Source organism: Penaeus monodon, chromosome 10, assembly GCF_015228065.2.
Source record: "Penaeus monodon isolate SGIC_2016 chromosome 10, NSTDA_Pmon_1, whole genome shotgun sequence".
NCBI lineage: Eukaryota > Metazoa > Arthropoda > Malacostraca > Decapoda > Penaeidae > Penaeus > Penaeus monodon.
Genome location: NC_051395.1, coordinates 49,454,901 through 49,475,482, shown reverse-complemented (window position 1 = coordinate 49,475,482; position 20,582 = coordinate 49,454,901). Strand labels below are relative to the sequence as shown.

General features: G+C 36.9%; 1 protein-coding gene across 1 annotated transcript in view; it reads left to right on the top strand.

Annotated features, from left to right (window-relative positions):
* LOC119578126 (ras-related protein Rab-35-like) overlaps positions 1-7,328 on the top strand; it is a 21,725-nt gene extending 14,397 nt beyond the window's left edge. The window contains exons 3-6 of the mRNA XM_037925863.1: positions 3,018-3,142; positions 3,670-3,794; positions 5,626-5,764; positions 6,335-7,328. Coding sequence (XP_037781791.1) covers positions 3,018-3,142; positions 3,670-3,794; positions 5,626-5,754 — 379 coding nt within the window. The 3' untranslated portion in view covers positions 5,755-5,764; positions 6,335-7,328. The remainder of the gene's footprint in view (positions 1-3,017; positions 3,143-3,669; positions 3,795-5,625; positions 5,765-6,334) is intronic.
* The last annotated feature ends 13,254 nt before the right edge of the window (positions 7,329-20,582 follow it).

Genomic DNA, 20,582 nt, shown 5'->3' with positions numbered 1-20,582 from the left:
TTACTTTTTTAACAGAGTTAGTCTTAAAGGGTTGCCAAGGTACAGTAGGGATCATTAAGGTTTCTAAGTGATAGCCTCTGTTATGGGCTAAGAATGTTTGAATACCATCTAGAAATACTCCCAATGCAAAATTTTCACCATTGAGCACAATTTAATTGTCTGGCATGGGCTTCAAATGAGTAAAGGACCTAACCCACTGGAGATGTGGCAGGATCTTGTACATGCATAGAATAAAGGCAAAATTCCTTGGAAATCATGTTTTACCCGAGTCTAGCTGATAGTAGGGATGTCCAAGAGTGTGGTGGGCCATTGGCAACTCATACATAAGCTCAGTAGCTACTTAGGAAATTAGTTACACAAAAGGAGTGAGTGGTTATCTCAGAGCTCCTTTAGTTCTTCCTCTAAATAAAGTACTCTTGAGATATTTTTGTAATTTTTAGAATACTTCAGCTCCTTAGTATAAAGACTTAAGATATATATATGAAAAACATGCAAATTGGTTAGAAAATTAGGCAGTAACATAGCTTTCTGACTTTTTATTGATAATATCTTTGTACTCTACACATTTTTTTGTTTAAGCACAGAAAATCTAAGATTATTCAGATGTAGATGAAGGTGCCTGGGAAATTGCTTTTTACAAGTAGCTAAGGCCCTATGCCTAGAGATTGTGGAAACAGTAAAGGACTTTACAGTAATATGAGGAAATGTGACAAAATACCAAACTTTTACACAGTGAAAGCACATGATTAAGAGAAATGCCGACATGCCTTTGTATATATGACAAATTTAAAATACTTTGCATAGGTGACCATTCACAGCCAAAAAATTAAAATGATTGGTAAAGTATATATGGTGCTGTGTAATTTAATGTGTCACAACACATATTCATGTGTACATATATGTATACACATAATTATACATACATCATTTTGGCTTGTAAAAAGTATAAGCAACACAAACACCTATATACCTATAAAGTTTCAGCACAGTATTCCAAATTGTTTAGATAGAAGGTGTCGCATACCCCTTTCAGGAAGGTAATACCCTAACCCATGTAAGTGAATGTGAGTGTGTGATATAGCAACACTTATGGTATGAAAAGGCAGAAATTATTGTTTGAGGTTATTTTCTAAGAGGTTGCATCCTAAAGGGAACTGCAAGTTTTAGGCATTTTTGTTCTGTATTTGCACATTAAACACTGGTATAAAGAAATACCAGAAAAAGTCATATTTGGTTAGGGAAGTGGATCTTCATTTACTGTATATCTGATTGAAAGTATTATAGAAATGAATAAACAGTAAGGATAACATACTACTGTGATGAATTTGGATTAACTGTTGGGAAGAGTGCCAAAATAGGTCATCTGTCATTTGCAAAGATTCCATATGTAAAGTATGTAAAAATTATAAATGATTAATCAAATACTGAGCCAGGTATTTGGTCTTTTCCTAGAGCAGAGTGAGCAGCCTCTAGACTACTAGCCAAACAGATACAGGTTGGGTTGAAAGAAAAATAAAGCTTGTTTATGTCCTGCCCAAAAACATGCTATGTTCCTTGTGACAGAAGTAACGTACTTACAGGCAATGAAGGAAAGCAGAGTTCGGTGCTGAGTTATTGATATTAATAATTAACTTGACCAATAACTCTTAGTTGTTTTTAAAAAGCAGATCATTAGGCTTTATGTGCTTGTAATTTAGCTTTCTATAATAATTGATTCCCATAGTGTTTTGAAAGAAGTTATTTTCTGTACATAGTAAGTTTTGATGAGATATTGTAAGATTAGAGTATGCATGACAGTTTGCCTTTTTTCTATCCAAAATGTGCAATGTTATTAACCTGTTGGATCTGGGTGATGTGAATGACTTGTCATGAAAAACTTTGGCTGAGGGTGGTGACAATTGATGAGAACGTCTTGTCAAAAAAAAAAAGGGGGGGGGGGAAGGTATCAGGAAATTCTTGTCATCAAGTGTCAGGCTTGTCATGATTGCACAAAACACTTGGAGTGAGATTGACTCCATAGGCCTTTAGAAATGGGCTTGTGTGAAATCCTCTGCAGGATTTCCACTGGCCCAAGCGGGTGAAGTTTGCCATTCATCAACTATGCATGGGAGAGGGCTGTTTCCAGGGAGGGTAGTATTTTTATGTTGAGGAAGCCATTCCTGTCCACTGTTACTGGTATTGTCAGGTGTTACTAAAAAGTGAATAATGAGAAATTATAAAAAATAACACAAGTAACTGTTATTTACTATTACTGCTATTGCACAGGGTGTAAATTACCTGGAGAGTCTGCTTAACAAGAGTCATCATAATACAGCATAACAGATGACAGATATAGACCTCAGAAAATAGGAAATCACAAAATTGCAACTGCAGAAAAGGGCTAATGGCATTTCAGCAAGACAAGGAGTCCTGATATCATTCATTAGTGTCCATGTGGGACGGGTCTACAAGTCACACCCGGGAATGTTGCTAGTCAAGGATGCCTAAAGGCCAGATTTTGGTTCACGTGCACTGTGAGGCACCCAGATCCAACAGGTTAATTTGTGTTTGTATATTTCCAGTGCTCCCAGGAATTGCCATCGTAATTATCTGTGTTTGATGAAGCTAATTTTATTATTAAGAGTACTAAACTTGCTCAGGTTCAAAAGCTACTCATCGGCTAAGCTGTGTAGTTTAGCCTGATTAGGGTTTTCAAGACAAAATAAAACCTTTTATGCTAAAATGCTTTTCTAGTTTTAATTTGGTGTGATTTTGCTATGAATAAAGAATTAAAAGATTTCAGTTATAGTAATAAAATTAACTATTTTTGAGTGTTAAACACTTGCACAAAACTTTAATTGGATAAAGGAACACCAGAAAAAAAGGAGAGAAAAAAATGTTTAATATAAATTTGTCTATTGAAATTCTGAAGTTAGGTTCTACATAAATATGATATTCTATATATAGATTATTGTGAAATAATGTGTAATTTGTATTTTATTATGTGTACTGTAAGTTTTCAATACCTTATTTTGCAGGTACTACCGTGGCACACATGGTGTTATAGTTGTCTATGATGTAACCAACGGGGAAAGTTTTGCAAATGTTAAACGCTGGCTTCATGAAATAGAACAAAATTGTGAAGTAGTCAACAGAATATTAGGTAAGAGGAATTTTTTGACTGGTTGATTTATGATATAATTTATTGATAGACATTGGTCATTACTTCCTGAGTAGTTCTGTAAGCACAAATATGGTAGTTTTTTATTTAGATTTACTAGAAGGAGTATCTGAAGTTTTATTATATAATTTTGCGTGTGTATGTGTGTGCATGTATCATTACTTATGTGTAGGTAATATATATATATACTCCTTTTTTTTCTAGTTTATGGGAATATTGTCACTGTGTGGAAGCTATATACTTGAGATAATTTTGTGTCCATTAGTAAAATCTCTCATAGAAGACCAATTTTGTGTTCACATCATAAACTGAGATGCAAACCTGACCTCTCTCTTTCTGTCTTCACCTAGATTGGTTTGCACCATGTTGTCTCTCACTTTCTTAGATACTTCCCTCAGCTCTACTCCCACAGACCTGAATATGGAATCTGCATATTTTATGTACATGTAAAAGTTTTCTCATCACCCTTCTTTTTTCTTTTTTTTTTTTTTTTTTCAATTTATTTTCAGTTGGGAATAAAAATGACTGTCCAGACAGGAAGGTAGTACTCTATGAAGATGCAAAGCGGTTTGCAGATCAGATGAATATTCATCTCTTTGAAACTAGTGCAAAGGATAATATTAATGTTGAAGAGGTATGTTCCACTTGTAGTTTTTTTTTTATTATTATTATGATGATGATGATGATGATGATGATGATGATGATGATGATGATGATAAGTGAGAGGTAAGAAAGGTGGTTATAATAGGTTTAACCATAACGTTTAACCCATTGCCGACGGGTGGCATGTACGTACATGCCATGGAATGGCGTGACCATCTGCCGGGGGCACGTACGCAAATGCCATAGAGTATGCATGGACATGCCATGAGTTTTTTTTTTTTGTTACAATCACGGCAAAAGATTATTTTTTTGCCAGTGAAAGTGTGATTAAGTCGGTTCTAACACTTTCTCATTTTTACCATGCAACAAACAAAAAAAATGCAACAAACCGACAATTTCAACTCCATGATGCCACACACTGCTTATTTTATTCGGACTATAGACCGAATAATGATCAACTATGGAGTCTATATAACAACAAAAATACCCTTCAGTCTCGATTTATCAGGAAGTTTGGCAAGTAGAGACTGTAAAAAATAATGAAAATTGAAAATACAACATATCTTCGTAGTATTACGAAGAAACGGCATGGGATGCTGGTATTTGGCATGAGTGGTCGCGCATGCTCAGGCGACGATATAAGCCCCCGGCAGCGAGGCCCCGGCCTCTATGAATGCTACCCATCAATTATGGGTTAACAAGCAAAAATCATCCAACTTATCTGACCTCCAGAAACAAAAAAGGCATGACTTTTCTTTTTAAGCTAAATGCTTGATTTTGCACACCAGAAAATGTACATTTCTTTCATTAATCAGGTGCACTGCACCTTCAGAAGAGTGTCTTTTAAAAAAGTTATCCCTTTCATATAAATAAAAAATTGAGTTAATTACCATAAACTCTCAAACAAAGGACATGCAAGGCAACAAAAATATAGTTTCATTATGTCAAACATTAAATTGTATATAGATGTATTCACATGTATGTATATGTATAATTAGTAAAAGTAAATGTACTATGACTTATGTTTTGTAGCTATATGGATGTGAAGAGGGGGAGGGTTTGGTTGCTTGGAATATGCCATACCGCATCAGAAATAATACCTACTGCATTCCATTGAATAATCACTTCATTCTAGTTGAATTCAGTTTGCAAAGAAATGTTAGATTATTGGAATCTAGAGATCAAAATCTATATTGTTAGACTTGAAAGCAATTTAGTAATTTACTGGTGTTTCATGCAAGTATTGATGCAGTGTGAGTGTGTCCTCTGTCTTCACCCAAATGTGCATAAGTATAAGAATCAAGCCCTTTTGGGTTTAAGACAACTTTGGTCCTAATATGGAGGAGGGAAAAAGTAGATTTTCATCATTACCCATTAAATACTAATAGTGATTCTTGTGTTGGCAAGATAGTTTATAGTAATAGTAGTCCTTTTTGGCCTATATTAGCATCTTTAGGAAAGTTCTGTATCTTCAATGGACTTCCTATATTATGTGAACCCAAGAGACAATGGAAAATGATCTGGTAAATGTGGACAAATTGTTAGGGTGTGCTGCTTGCAAATAAGATTGTAGTGTCGTTATATCATTGTATATATGTATAAGTATTTATAAGTACTTGATATTTATCAATAGAATTTTATTTTACTGGTTAAGGGTCTCTCTGTAGGTGATTGAGGTTTCAAGTAAGATGGTTGGAAACTTTTGTGAATTATATCTCAAGTTATGGATTTCTGTTTGTCAGAGATATTCTATTACTCAAGTGCCCTTTTAGCTCATGGTGAATATAATAGTTATATTGAACTAATTGAAAGTTGTTTTCTAATTACATGCACAGTTGTTAATTGGTTTGTTACCCTTTCAGATGTTCACAGTTATGACCAAGATGGTTTTACAAACCAAGAAGGAGCAAAAAGATCGACAGAGTGCCACCAGTGATCCTGTACGCCTTCATAACCCAAAGAAAGGAAAAGGCAAACAGAAATGTTGCTAGCAGGCATTTGGTAATTATGTTTTTATTATCAGCTATTATAGATTTAAATTTTATTTGAGGAGGGAGAGAATAAAGAACTAGGTTGGGAAGACAAAGCCTATGAAATACATAATTAATGAGCACATTTCTTGTCGATGTACTCTCTCCACCCTTTCCAAGTTCACCAGCTTTTTGAACTCGGTTTTGACTCTTGAATCCAAAAATCATACCCCTTAATGTCACTTGGTTATTTCATTAACAAAGAAGTATTTTTGTGAGTGGTCTTGATGACAGTGTACAGCAGTGAAGATAGGGGAAAAGATAAGGTAAATGAGGGTATATTAGATGGGATCTTTACAATTTTAGTGATTAGCAGCACGGACTATGAGTGATTCTGTCTTATTTTGAGTATTTTCCTTATTTGAGTTCAGTCTTTGTGTAGTGGGCCCTTCATCATGATCAGTTTTTGGATTTTATATTTTTGTTTACTTTAGGTACTGGAGCTGATAGTTCCATTATATTGAATTCTTTAAATATATGAGATAAGTGAAAATTAGAAGATGAAGGAACTTGAGTGTTTATATTTCATTTTATATTGCAGATCATCACATATCGGAACCAAGATTGTGCTGTGATGTGCAGCACTTACAGTGTGTGTTTGGACATTTGTTGGTTTTCTTTATGTATAAGTAGTGAATGAGAGGAGATTTTTGTAGATATAAGAGTATTACTATGTGTATGTATGCTGTGAGTGTGTATTGCCAGAGAAATATATGAAAGACTTATTATTACAATTGTTCCTTCTTTCTCCACATCTTTTAATTTATTTTCAAGTGATTTTTTTTTAAGAGGATGCCCATTGCAAGATCCTGTTTTTGTTTTATTAATCTTAATTTAATGGCATATAAATATCATCTGAATTTGTCCTTTGATACACGAGTGCTAATTTGATCATATATCATAGATGCAGTACTACAGTATATTTCAGTGTTTAAAAAACATTTATAAGGGAATGATTGATCGCTGCCAGTTAGGTACATGGATATTTTGCAATATAGGTCTGGGCTGTTTCAAAACAAAAAAAAAATTATTGGTAACTGTAAAGATGACTAACTGTAACTGAAGTGCAGCCATTCAGTAAAGATTTATTAGTTTTACAGTACCAGAGATTTCTTTGACTTCAAAATTTCTGCCTAATGGTCATAGTGTACAAAACTTTTCTTCATGTTTTGGTCATGACAAACATTTTCACGAAATAGAGGAACTGACATGCAAGCCTTTCTTATTATAAGATATGGCAAACCTTGTAATATGCAGATTATGATATTATTATTTTTTGGGGGGTATATATATATAATTGTTAAAAAAAAAAAAGCAACAAATGTGGTAACTGACAATATGTGCACAATGTATATTGAATATTTGAGATATTTTGACGGGAATATATCCATATTTTTTTGTAACATTAGGTAGAACAAACTTTGCATGGATTCTAAGGGTGTTAAATACTCTGCTAATAAGATGTGAAAAAATACTTGTATAGCTAAGGCAGTGAAATGCCATATTTTGATAATAAATGATTGCCTATGCACAATGTTTACACTTTTATTATGGCTTTTGATGATGTCACACCTCTTCTTTGGATATGCTTCAGCATGAAGGTATGCATTCTTGTAATGACTATTTATTTTTATTGTCCTTGCATTCTTGATTTTGTAGGGGGGAGGGATTTCTCATAGTTTCTATTACACAGTATTCCATATTCATGCATAATGGATACGTTCATATCTAAAGTATTTATATTACATGTTTACTGTATACATCTTTGCACTTGCTTTAGGAAGGAGATTATTTTTTATTATGTGTAAAGTACATTACTTTTATTAGATGAACCCTAAAAGTCAGAGATCATTGTAATCTTGTTGAATGACATTATACAACACCTTCAGAAGCTGATATTTTTGACCCTTGAAATGTGGAGGCACTGTTATGCATGGTTATACATTTTTATTCTTCTTCTTTACTCAAATAAGTTGAAAAACCTAATATGTGAATTGAATACCCATTACAATGTAATCTGTTCTTTAAACTTTTATATCCTGTTTTTTAATGTGATATTCAAAACACATTAGTATCACACTAGTTCATGCACAGGGGTAGCATCAATATATATTAATCAATCTTAGGAGAGAAAGTGCAACATTTTAAAAGGATACATAAATTTTAAGTCTAGATTTCTTGTATGAACTAAAGGTTGGTTGTTAACATCTTGAATTTATGTATGCTATTGCTCATTTAATACTCAGCTGTCCTTTAGCTAGAGCATGAAAAAGTAGACACACAGCTGACCTTGTTCATCTTCAACTCATGTCAGTAAAGCTTTATTATATGAACTATAGTGCAGTCAGTGCATTCCAGGAAATAATTTCAGAGAATCACATGTGATTTTCTGCTCATTTGTACATAGGAATGTTTTTTGAAAAGGCTGGTCCTTTACTAAAAGCATGTTCCCTGGTGAAATGATGTTACCCTTCCTCTTATGAAGATATTCTGCGTGTTTTCTCTTGAGCCATAAACTAATTTTCAACAAATGTAATTGTTTGTTTATTAATGGTTCTTCATTTTTTTTGTGAGTGTATTTTTATACAGTTAGGGTATTTTTTTTTTCTTTCTTCTCTCTCTCTCTCTCTCTCTCTCTCTCTCTCTCTCTCTCTCTCTCTCTCTCTCTCTCTCTCTCTTCATTTTTGACACTATTGTTTTCAGTACTGTAAAATTGACATATGAATTTTCTATATGGTCAATGTTTGTAAAAATTTGCAGGTTTGAAGTGTGAAAATAGAAGAAGTGAAGAAGAAATAGGGGCAGTAAATGATAACTACATTCCATACACGGGGAAAAATGTTTGGCCAATGTCTTGTTTTTTTTCTCTTCCTTTTTTTTGTAATTTGCAGTTGCTTTATATAGTGTTGAATTAGTCAGGCTCAGTCACTCAGTGGCTTTTGAGCATAATGCCTTTTTTCACTGAAAAATAAGTTATTTCTAATTTAGTATCAAAATAATCTTGTTGACAAGCAGCTGAGACATACCCCAAACCATTTGGAAAAACATCTGTTCAAAACTAGTCATACCTTTCAGAAATTATCATCTTTACTTCTTGTTCATTAAAACCAGTTACTAGTTACTAGTTTTGGACTTCCTTTCTGCATTCCTATCAATTATCTGTCTGTCTTTCATTTGTCTCTTTGTTCTCTTCTATTTTATTCTCTCTCTCTCTCTCTCTCTCTCTCTCTCTCTCTCTCTCTCTCTCTCTCTCTCTCTCTCTCTCTCTCTCTCTCTCTCTCTCTCTCTCTCTCTCTCTCTCTCTCTCTCTCTCTCTCTCTCTCTCTCTCTCTCTCTCTCTCTCTCTCTCGCTCTCGCTCTCGCTCTCGCTCTCGCTCTCGCTCTCTCTCATTCACTGTCACTCACTGGTCTTCTACTTCCTTTCTTTCATTTCCTCTTTCTCTTTCTCATTTCTTCCTTTTGCTTCCAGCTTCTTTCCTTTGTCTAGCTAATTTCATAGAGGGTAGTTTCTTTGAAGATATATATATTTTTTAAGGGTTACAAGCAGAGTATTACGTAAATTTAGGAAACTCAACATGGGAAATCATAGAAGACATTAGAGATACACAGTTACATCTCTGATGTTCTTTTATGTGTGCATTACATGCAAAGAAGTTAATTTGATGTATGTAATTTCAGAATTTGATTTCTACGGTTTTCTAATTATATATTTTTTTTATGTTTTTTGTTGTATTTCCAGAATACATATATCATCTGTATCTCAGAAGATTGTGCATTGGCATGTTAATGTTTTAACTAGTGTCTTAAGGTATGTGCATTGACAGTCTGTATAATTTTGTGATGATGGTCATTATAACTTCATATGGAAAAAAAAAGGGAGACATCTTGTCTTCTGGCTTGTACAATTCATATTTAGAATTTAACCTTTATCATTAAGATGATGATATTTGAGGTAACACCATGTGAAGAGGAATACATCATTTTGTAATGGTTAAATCGGGTTCATTTATTAAAGCAGATTTCTTATTTGGCTCTAATGTTGCTGATTCGGTTAAGTTGTGTAGACCCCTCAACCAGCACCTGTAGTGTCAATACTGAAATGTAATACCCTAACAAACATGCTTTAATTGGGAGACATAGTTGAAATAAGATGTAAGAAAAAAATGTTTGTGGAGACTTGTTTATTTATCTGTGTTATTCAGACAAGGGGAAAAATAGAAACTTTGAGTATATATGAGACACATGCTTTGTGCATTCCGTTTAGTTTTCTTTTCGCCTGAAAAATGTGCAATGTCAGCAGTGTAGTTTTCTTAAATGCTTGTCTGAATATTAGTTCTTCTCATTCCCTCTCTCTCTCTCTCATTCCCTCTCTCTCCTCTCTCTCTCATTCCCTCTCTCTCTCTCTCTCTCTCTCTCTCTCTCTCTCTCTCTCTCTCTCTCTCTCTCTCTCTCTCACTCTCTCTCTCTCTCTCTCTCTCTCTCTCTCTCTCTCTCTCTCTCTCTCATTCCCTCTCTCTCTCATTCCCTCTCTCTCTCATTCCCTCTCTCTCTCATTCCCTCTCTCTCTCATTCCCTCTCTCTCTCATTTCCCCTCTCTCTCTCTCTCTCTCTCTCTCTCTCTCTCTCTCTCTCTCTCTCTCTCTCTCTCTCTCTCTCTCTCTCTCTCATTCCCCCTCTCTCTCTCATTCCCCCTCTCTCTCTCATTCCCCCTCTCTCTCTCATTCCCCCTCTCTCTCTCATTCCCCCTCTCTCTCTCATTCCCCCTCTCTCTCTCATTCCCCCTGCCACTCCCTCTCTCTTTCTGCTATCTCATTCACTGTCACTCACACACTATCTGGTCTTCTACTTCCTTTCTTTCATTTCCTCTTTCTCTTTTTCATTTCTTCCTTTTGACTTCCAGCTTCTTTCCTTTGTCTAGCTAATTTCATAGAGGGTAGTTTCTTTGAAGATATATATATTTTTTTTAAGGGTTACAAGCAGAGTATTACGTAAATTTAGGAAACTCAACATGGGAAATCATAGAAGGCATTAGAGATACACAGTTACATCTCTGATGTTCTTTTATGTGTGTATTACATGCAAAGAAGTTAGTTTGATGTATGTAATTTCAGAATTTGATTTCTACGGTTTTCTAATTATATATTTTTTTATGTTTTTTGTTGTATTTTCAGAATACATATATCATCTGTATCTCAGAAGATTGTGCATTGGCATGTTAATGTTTTAACTAGTGTCTTAAGGTATGTGCATTGACAGTCTGTATAATTTTGTGATGGTCATTATAACTTCATATGGAAAAAAAAAGGGAGACATCTTGTCTTCTGGCTTGTACAATTCATATTTAGAATTTAACCTTTATCATTAAGATGATGATATTTGAGGTAACACCATGTGAAGAGGAATACATCATTTTGTAATGGTTAAATCGGGTTCATTTATTAAAGCAGATTTCTTATTTGGCTCTAATGTTGCTGATTCGGTTAAGTTGTGTAGACCCCTCAACCAGCACCTGTAGTGTCAATACTGAAATGTAATACCCTAACAAACATGCTTTAATTGGGAGACATAGTTGAAATAAGATGTAAGAAAAAAATGTTTGTGGAGACTTGTTTATTTATCTGTGTTATTCAGACAAGGGGGAAAATAGAAACTTTGAGTATATATGAGACACATGCTTTGTGCATTCCATTTAGTTTTTCTTTTTGCCTGAAAAATGTGCATTATGTTTCTTATGCTTGTTGAATTAGTGTAAGCTTGTTTGGTTTAACAGCAGGCAAGTGTTGTAGGACCCAAATCTGGGAGGGACTTTTGTCTGTAAGTACTGTTCACTTTCATCTGTTCATGTCATTAAATGAATCTACATAATCAAATTTCATTAGTAAATTTCAAAACATTTTGTCTGTTCCTTTAACAAGCTAGTACAGTGAAACTTCCTTTTACCTTTTAAATAGAGGAATATTTATGGTACCAAATATATTGCTAAAAATGGAAGCCGTGATGGATATTGTAAGTCCTGTAAGTTGTAAATATGAATTATTTCAAGGTCTTAAGTAGGTTTATGGAAAAGATAGAATAAATTAAAATACCATCCTATAATGTGTTTAGAAAATTGTGCTTCTTCTAAAGGAAAGTTGCCTAGTAAATGTGATTCTGTTTTCCATATTTGTAATGTTTGTGTAAGGTATAATGTCCATGGCTGGAACAAGATTTTGATGTGTTGATAAGTATTCAGGCAATGACTTATGACTTTGAAAGCTCATTATTATTTTAAATAGTGTAACATTTCCCCCAATGATGTGTCCTAATTGACAATCTGCTTCCATTATTAGGCTTTATAATGCTTCCCGTTATTGTGATGTCTGCAACTTTCTCTCTATATAATTTAATTATCAGAATGTGTTAATATCAGAGAATTAAAGTCACTGTCCCATACTGACATGTATAATAAGAAAACCACTGCTCCAAACTGTAAAAATAATGTTTCATAAGATTCATAAGAATTGAATATGTTTTTGATGTTTAATTACATTTAGAGTAAAATAACATATTTGCACATGTGCCTTCCAGAGGCAGAAGATAAGCCATAGGATGTCCAAAATGTAAATTTAATAATTGAAATCCACCTCATCTTGGGTTTAATATTATTATTAGTATTGTGCCTCTACTCATGAGCTTATCATTACTGTAAGTATCCTACAATCATTCCACATCTGTACTTTTTGTGAATGATTTCTGAGTGTTTTTGTCTTTTTTAAAAATGAGTGATGGTATTTTGTGAGGCAACAGCTGACTTGTGGGATCTACATAAACCTGATATTACTATGATTATTAGTGATGTAACAGTCTATTGCAGAATGTCACAAGGTTTGTATATGATGTAAATATTGTAATGTGTAAAAAAAAATGTATTTTATTTTCCCAAGGCACCCTCAGAGAGCCAACATAATTGATAATTTGAATGATTCACTGTCTTTTCATAAATTGGAATTAATAATTTTCATGTGCTTAATTAATAATTTTCATTTCATGCTTATTCACTGATAATAACAGTAAATCCATTATTCTTAAAATCAAGGCATATTTAAAAATAATTTTTTTGTTATTTAACCTGTTGATGATTTAGAGACTCATATGCCATATTTTACTTAACATAAACCATTCTTTAGACATATTTGCATACACACTAATTTTACTGGAGATAAATATTGCATTAAATTTCAATGCATTAACCCACTCAATCTGTGATGATGCCCTATTGCATCATGGCTGAGTAGTGACCCTCGTACTGGGATGAGGGTCATGCGCACTTAGGCCTGTTCTAAGATGTGCACACTAAATAGTTAGCTTGCTTGTGGTCATTGAGGTAAACCCCTTAAAAATAACCTTATTACTACTTTTAAGCCTCATTACATAAACAGTCGTTTATGCTGCAGCCATAGAGTAAAAAGCAAGGTTAATATGTTTCCTGCATTTCTCATTCTTGAGCAGGCAACACTGGTGTGTGGTTTGGTATGGCACTTAAAGCTCCCTATGTGGGTGTGTTTAAGGCATTCAGAAACTTAAAATTATTTAATAACATAAATTATGATAAAACTAATATATAAAAGTACTTGTAAGCATTAGTTGGATCAAATTAAAATAAGCCATTTATGTATGCTCTTTTTTTTTCTCTAGGTTAATATTTAATGGTTAAAAAGCAAAATGAATGTGCTAGATATCAAAGATCAAGTCGCACTTTAGAAAGGAACAGTATCAGAAAGGGTAAAGAGGGGAAGAGTTCATGATTAGGGGCTACACATCAGCAGTTGTACAGCAATAGGATAGTATTGGAAAGGGTAAAGGTGGAGAGGTTGAGTAAATGGGTTAAGCTATTGGTCAGCAAAGAGAGAATCAGATCAAGTGAAAGAACTGTCTGCATCTGAGGAAGGAGAACAAGTTTTCAAAGGAGAAAATGGGATTCTTTATGGATGTCTAATAGGTTGGGAGGTCAGGTGAGGGAAAGCTGAGGTATGGCCTGCATTATTAGCTTAGAGTCGCATGTAAACGGGTACTGGAGGAATGAGTGGAGACATGGTCAAGGAAATGAATGAGAAGGACAGATGGGGTAATGTCTGATTTTGATGGATCAAAAAAAACAGGAGCTAATATGGGGGGGTAAGGTACAAGTTATGGAGGAGCAAAATAAGCAGAAAAGGTAAAGTAGGAAATTGGGAAAGAAGAGTATCCATGTGAATGGAGAGAAACACACAGAAAGCAAAGGTAGTAAGTATCAATCCATGGATAGTTAGTTTGGTGAAGGAACACTGGTGGAAGTAAGTGTAGCATTGGAGAGCAAGAGGGGCACGGCATCAAAAAAGAGATGGCATGCCAGACTACGCTTACAGGCTCTCAACTTTAGAGGAGTGGATTAAGGGTTAAGCAAAGACCACATTGGTGAAATGTATCAAAATGAGCAAAACAGGAGGTAGAGGCAAAGGAGTAGATATAACATCCATAATCAAGGGTAGAGAGGACCACGGTAACATGAAGATGGAGGAGAGTTTTATGGTGTGAAACCTAAGATTGGAGAGTGTGAGATTCAGAGGCAGCAGTGAACTTTTTCTTTTATGGTGAAGATGTGATCTTGCCAGGACAGATTAGAGTAAAAAATAATACCTAGGAACTTGCCAGAAGGATGGTATTAAAGTAGAGAAGAGTGGAGGTTGGAGACATACCTACCTATGTGTGTGAGAGAAAAGATGGAGTAGGATTTGGAAGTAGAAAAGCAGTCAGTGACTAGTGGCCCAGGAAGAAACATGATACTGCAGACTTAAGGAGTTGGTGAAGAGGTAAAGATGGTTAAATCATCAACATCAGTGATGACTAGGCCCCTAGTGGTAGAACTGAAACTGGCATTTCGAACTGAAGAAAAGATGATGGGGAAGAGGCTATTTTGACCTGGAAAGAGTACGGCTAGAGAGAAAGGACTGTAAAGACACCCATGTTTTCACATATATCTAGAGAAGACAATTGTTGGAAAATATGGTACTGCTATGTAGTATCATGTGCTTTTCCTGGGTACTTCAGGCACAACAGGATCCAAACAGAGAAGGAGAAAGAAGATTGTGAGATTCAAGATGCCACATTAAGCAGAAGTTAACCATTCATTCTAATAGTATGCACAAGCAGCTAGTTAGAGAAGTGGGGCAAAATCTTGAGGATGTAATTGGCTTATTGGGTTTCAAGAAGAGGAGAATAAGAGCTCCATGCCAGAGAGGAGGAATTTCATGTCATCCTAATGTGGTTGAAAATAGTCAACAGCAAGAATAGAGAGGAAGATGGGAGGTGTCAGCGCATATGGTAATGAATGCCATCAGGGCCTTCATGAGTGTTGTGGCATGACTAAAAAGCAGCATGAAGTTCAGAGGAAGAAAAGGGAGCATTATAGGTCAGGAAGAATGTGATGGCAGTGTTCTCTGGTGGTCTTAATGGAGGAAAAGTGTTTGAAAAGGTAAAAGCCACTACTGACACTTCATTAGCTGAAATCAAGGAAACAAATTTGCCAGCTGGTTGTTCTGCCATTCCAGATTGTGTGGCAAAGACTAGCAGCTGCTCTTTTAAATAATGGCTGATAGCTGACTAGGGGTGCCTCACTGCCAGTAACTGCTCCAGACTGCGCATTTCAAACAGAGCAATCTTTGGTACAATCAGAGATCCACCATGAAACACACTTGGAGGTATAAGGTCAGGAGGTTCAGAGAATGGCTGTATAGGCAGCTCTTAGGACAGTAACTGAAATATTGAAGTACATATGAAATGGACAAGAATGATGGAGGGAGAGGAATTGTAGAGAGTGAAGTAGAAGTATGCCAGTCTATCAATGCACCAGCATGGGGGATTTGGAAGGGACATATGAAGTAGGAAAAAGAACAGAAAAGTGGTCACCATAGGGAAAATGGTCTAGGGTTGACCAATGGGAGTCTAAATGGAGAGAGGGGGAGCACAGAGAAATGTTAAGGCATGAAAAAGGATGCATGCCCAGGTCAAAGTGTGCGAGGCGAGCTACATAATAAGGTCAGTTGTGGAGAGGAAACATTCATATGATCGTCCACAAGAGATAACAGTGGAATCATCCCAGTGTGATGGTAGTTAAAATCACTAATTTAGAATAAAGGTGGTAGGAGTTAGGAAAGTAGAATTTCAAAGGTGGGTAGGAAGGGAAGAAGTAGACTGAAATAACTGAGATACAGCAGTGGAGAAAGATGTGGATAACTGCAGGGAACAGTGGTTTGAAAGGGAGGTAGAACATTATAAGGTAATTTCTGATGGTTAACCCAAATCCGACAGCATGCCATGCCATGACTACTGTGAGTTTGCTTTATTATTGTTTTTACACAGATGGCTACACTTGTACAAAGTCACCAGTGAGCCAATTATGAGTATTGCATGTCTCACCTGTTTACTCTTTTCCTTGGTTTTTGATAATATTTTATGTTATCTTATATTGCTGTTACTAATGTCTATAACATTATAGTAAGAAAATAATATAAGAAAACATTATATAAGAAAAATAACCATCGATATTCAGAGCATCAGTAAAAAAAAAAAATTCTGCCAATGTAGGGAAAGGTGAAATCAGGTAAGGTCACAAGGTCTACTCTTTTGTGGCTAAGCACTAGCAGAGCCATCTATGTGCAGAGACATTTCACAAAAAAATAAAAAATTAGCACAGCATTTTCCTGCCAGCATTGAGTTAAGTAACAGACAAGACAGAAAGGATGTGTGTGGATGAGAAAATGGTAATTGGGAATTGGTACAGGAGGATATGTAGGGAAAGTTTTGGCTGCAGATTATCGATGGGTTATAAGAAGTTAAGATATGATGATCAGGTCTATGAGAAAGGAAACGCAAAGTATTCCAGTGGAGAAGAGCTATTACAAAATAATCAGAGAGGGTTAAGGGTAAATGCACAAGTCAGAGAAGTTGGAGGGAAAAGAGCCAGGGGATGAAACAATGGATGAGGGAGAAGTGAAGTATCAGAAAGGGGGATTCAGGGAAGGGCACTTTTGTTACAAAAGGGATTCATGTGTGTATCCAGGAGGGAGTGGAAAGGATAATGGGAATGTAAGTGGGGCTGATGTAGATGGAGCAGGAGGGGATGAGTGTGTTGGAAGGGAGTAGGAGGAAGGGGTGTACGGGAAAAGTGAGAAGGAGGATAGGTATCGGCAGTCACTTTTTGTATATAGGGAGTTGGAGTAGTGAGACTGGAAGATGGATGAGGTGTCTGTGTTGATTGCAGAAATTATTAGAAAGTTGAATATCTCTTAAGTTTCTGCATTGGAGTTGGTTGGGGGGTCTGAGAAATGCAGTTTTTCTTATGAGGGGGAGAAGAGGATACAGGTGTTTGAGGGGTAGAGAAAGAGGTAAGTGGAGGAGAGTGTGTGATAGGAGACGATGGGATGTTACGTTTAGATTGTCTGCTATGAGTAGAGTGAGAAGGAAGAGAGGTAGGTGTCAGTACAGAGATTGGGGTGTCTGGATTTAGAATGGCAAAAGAATTTGACTGGGAGAGGGAGTAAGTAAAACTGAAAACATTATATGGATGAATAAATACAGGTGGAAGTTGAAATATCTTTGGAGGAAAGGGACGGGGCAGAGCCAAGGACAGCACTAGAGTAGGAAGTAAGAGAAAAACCTTGTTGGCATGCTTCTTGTCTGGCTTGACATAAAGTGAGGCCATGTTTGAATCTGAGAAATACCACCTCAGACTCAAATTTGTAGTGGGGCAGTCCCTACAAAATAGATTATGGGAGCCTCCATAATTGGCACATGATGCATGACTGCAGAGCAGTTTGATTGGTCACAACCAGGGCATACAGAGGGAATTGGGCTGTGGAACTTGCAATGTTTGGCAGGATGACCTAGATGCCAACAATTGACATTGATAGGAGGGATGGACAAGGGGGGGCTTTTTGCTGACATAAACATCATGGGGGAGGAAATTAATATTGTTAATCTTGGTGGAGGACTTACTGAGGCCTCTAGGGCCTCATAGTCAACAAGGCAGGCAAGTAAGTCCTCTCAACTAGGAATGGGTTTCCCAGTGAAGTCAGTCAGTCAGTTGTGGGATTCAGATGAAACTGTGACAAGGTGGCAACAATCAGTCCAGCTGTGGAAGGAGACTTTACCTACTTGTTTATGGAGACTGCTAGAAGAGGAGAGTGTTGGCAGAATAAGGGCTGTAGAGGGATCACAAAAAAAAACTCCCATCTGGCTGGGTTACACAGTTTGTATAGCTGGGAGTCGTAGAAGGACAGGTACTTGTGGAAGAGGGAATAGTGCTTAGTGAGGTAGTACTGCAGAGAGGGGGATAATAAGGGAGGAGGGAGTAGTAGATGAAGAAAGCTGTGGGGATGAAGAAGATGGAGTAGAAGAGGTTGAGTAATGACCTGGGAGGATGATTTAGACTGACCTGAGATGATAGTAGTAGGAGTAGGAGAGCCTGGGAACTGGGTACAAAGTCAGCCTTTCATCCTTTCATCATGGCTCTCACACCTTAGGAAGTGGATCATAGAAAGTGTTGAATAGAAGGAAACGGAAAGGGGAAGAAGAAAAACCTGTGCAAAATAAAGCCCAAGGAAGGGGTGATGTCCAGCATTGGGTCCCAGTCTCCGTCTCCCAACCCCTGCCCCTCCCCTCCAACATGACAAATGGTTAATGGCTAGAGGAAATAAATGTGCTAGACATCAAAGTTCATATAGCACTATGATAAAGTATTTTGGCAAAAAGGGAGGAAAATAGTTAATGATCAGGATAAGATGTGTTAGACATCAAAGGTTGTAGAATGCTATAGGATAGAATATTAATGAAAAGGGTAGAAAGGGGGAGCAAATGGAATACTATGGGGATTTGTAAAAGGATGTGGTTAAAGGTACAAGGCGATCAGATCAAATGGTATAGGGTGATCAGATCGAATGGAGAGTATGTGTCTGAGGAAGGGAGAGTAACGCTATATAGGAAAACTGCAAAAGAGCTATTATTATTATTATGAACTAATCAAATGGTAATATGGTAAGAAACGATAGTTGTGGAAGTAGAAGAATCCTGAGGATGAAGTAAGGGAACAGAGGAAGGTGGTGAAGTATCGGGAAGAATGTCAGGAGGGGAGGGATACACAGAAGGACATTGTTTTGACTTAAGGGAATCAGGTGAGCATCTAAGTGGGGATGTTAAGGATAATAGGTAGGGAAGAGGGATTGGTGATGCACATGAGGAGGAGAGGATGGGGTGTTTTTTGGGTGAGTGGGAGGAAGAGGGGTAGGGGGAACTTGAGGAGGAGGAGGATGGATATTGGCAGATACTTTGAATGTATAGCAAATATAGGAATTAGAGGGTGGATGAGGGAGTAAGTATGCTCTTAGTCCTGTTTATGAACATTTGGATGTCTTCAAGAGTTTTGGAGGGGATTTGAGTGTAGAGGAGAAGAGGGAATAGATGTCCGAGGAGCAGAGGGAGAGGTGGGTGTAGGAGAAGATGGAGTGGACGTTTAGATTGTCTGGTGCAACAGGTAGAGTGAGAAGGAGGAGGGGTAGGCACCGGGGAAGTGGTAGAGACTGGAGTATCTGGATTTAGACTGGAAAAGGAATTTGACTGGGGGAGAGAGGTAGTTGAGATAGGTTGGTTCGGGGTAGAGTGAAGAGATACTGGGGGTGATGCTGAGACTTCTTGAAAAAGATGGAAGTTGAGCAGAGCGAAGTACAGTTTTCAAATACGTAGAAAGAGAAAAAACTTGCTTGCCTGTTTCTTGTCTGGCCTCACATAGTTTGAATTGGAGAACTGCTACCTAAGATTCGAGTTTGTAGGCAAGGCAGCTCCTATAAAATACTTTATGGGAGCCACAATTGGCACACGTGCATGACTGAGCAGAGCAATTTGAATGGTCATGACCAGGTTGGGCATGTAGAGCCTGCTGGGGGTGGTCATGTCTATGGATGCTAAACTTGGCAATATTGGTGTAGGACTTATGTTGGCCTCGGAGAGGAAAAGTGTAGCACTGGACTGCCACTGCATCATAGTCAACAAGGCATGTGGGCAAGTCATTTTTACAGTATGACCAGTCCTTGCTTTAGACAGGACAGGACAGTTGGAGAGACAGAAACAGGTTCCAGTACAAGTATTAAAGGAGGGGTGAGGTTGGGTAGGAATAGGTTTACCCATGAGGTCAGGGTAGATAATTTATGAGCTTGGGACTGTGACAAGGAATGAATGATCAGAACAGCAGTGAAAGGAAACTTTGTCTACTTGTTTTTGGAGACAATGTAGGAAGAGAAGGGATTTTTAAGAGAATGGGGCTATAGGGGGAATCACAAAGAACTGATCCCACTTGGCTGGATCAAAAAGGGTACTCAAAAGGTTTGCAAAGGTCGAAGCAGTAGAAGGATGAGGATGGGAGGAAGATGTGATGGTATGGAGAGAGGTTAGGAGGAGGACAGTAAAGATGAATAGAATAAGGGGGGTGGGGGTAAAAAATAAAGAAGACTGCAGTAGAAGATGGAGTGGAAGATGGGAGGGAGGAAGGGGTGTATTTTGAAGGCTGAGTAATGATCTGGGTGGATGATTCGGAATGGACAGAGTTGACAGCAAACATTGAGGAGGGGGTATTAGTATCAGTTGGAGCCATGGTCAAAGGAGAGGCAGGAATTGGGAAACCAATGAAGTCAAATTTAGATAGGCTAGTTGAAGGGGCAAGCCTTAATGCCCCTAATAAGGATAAAAAAATCCTCATTACTGGCCCATGGTAAGCCTGAATT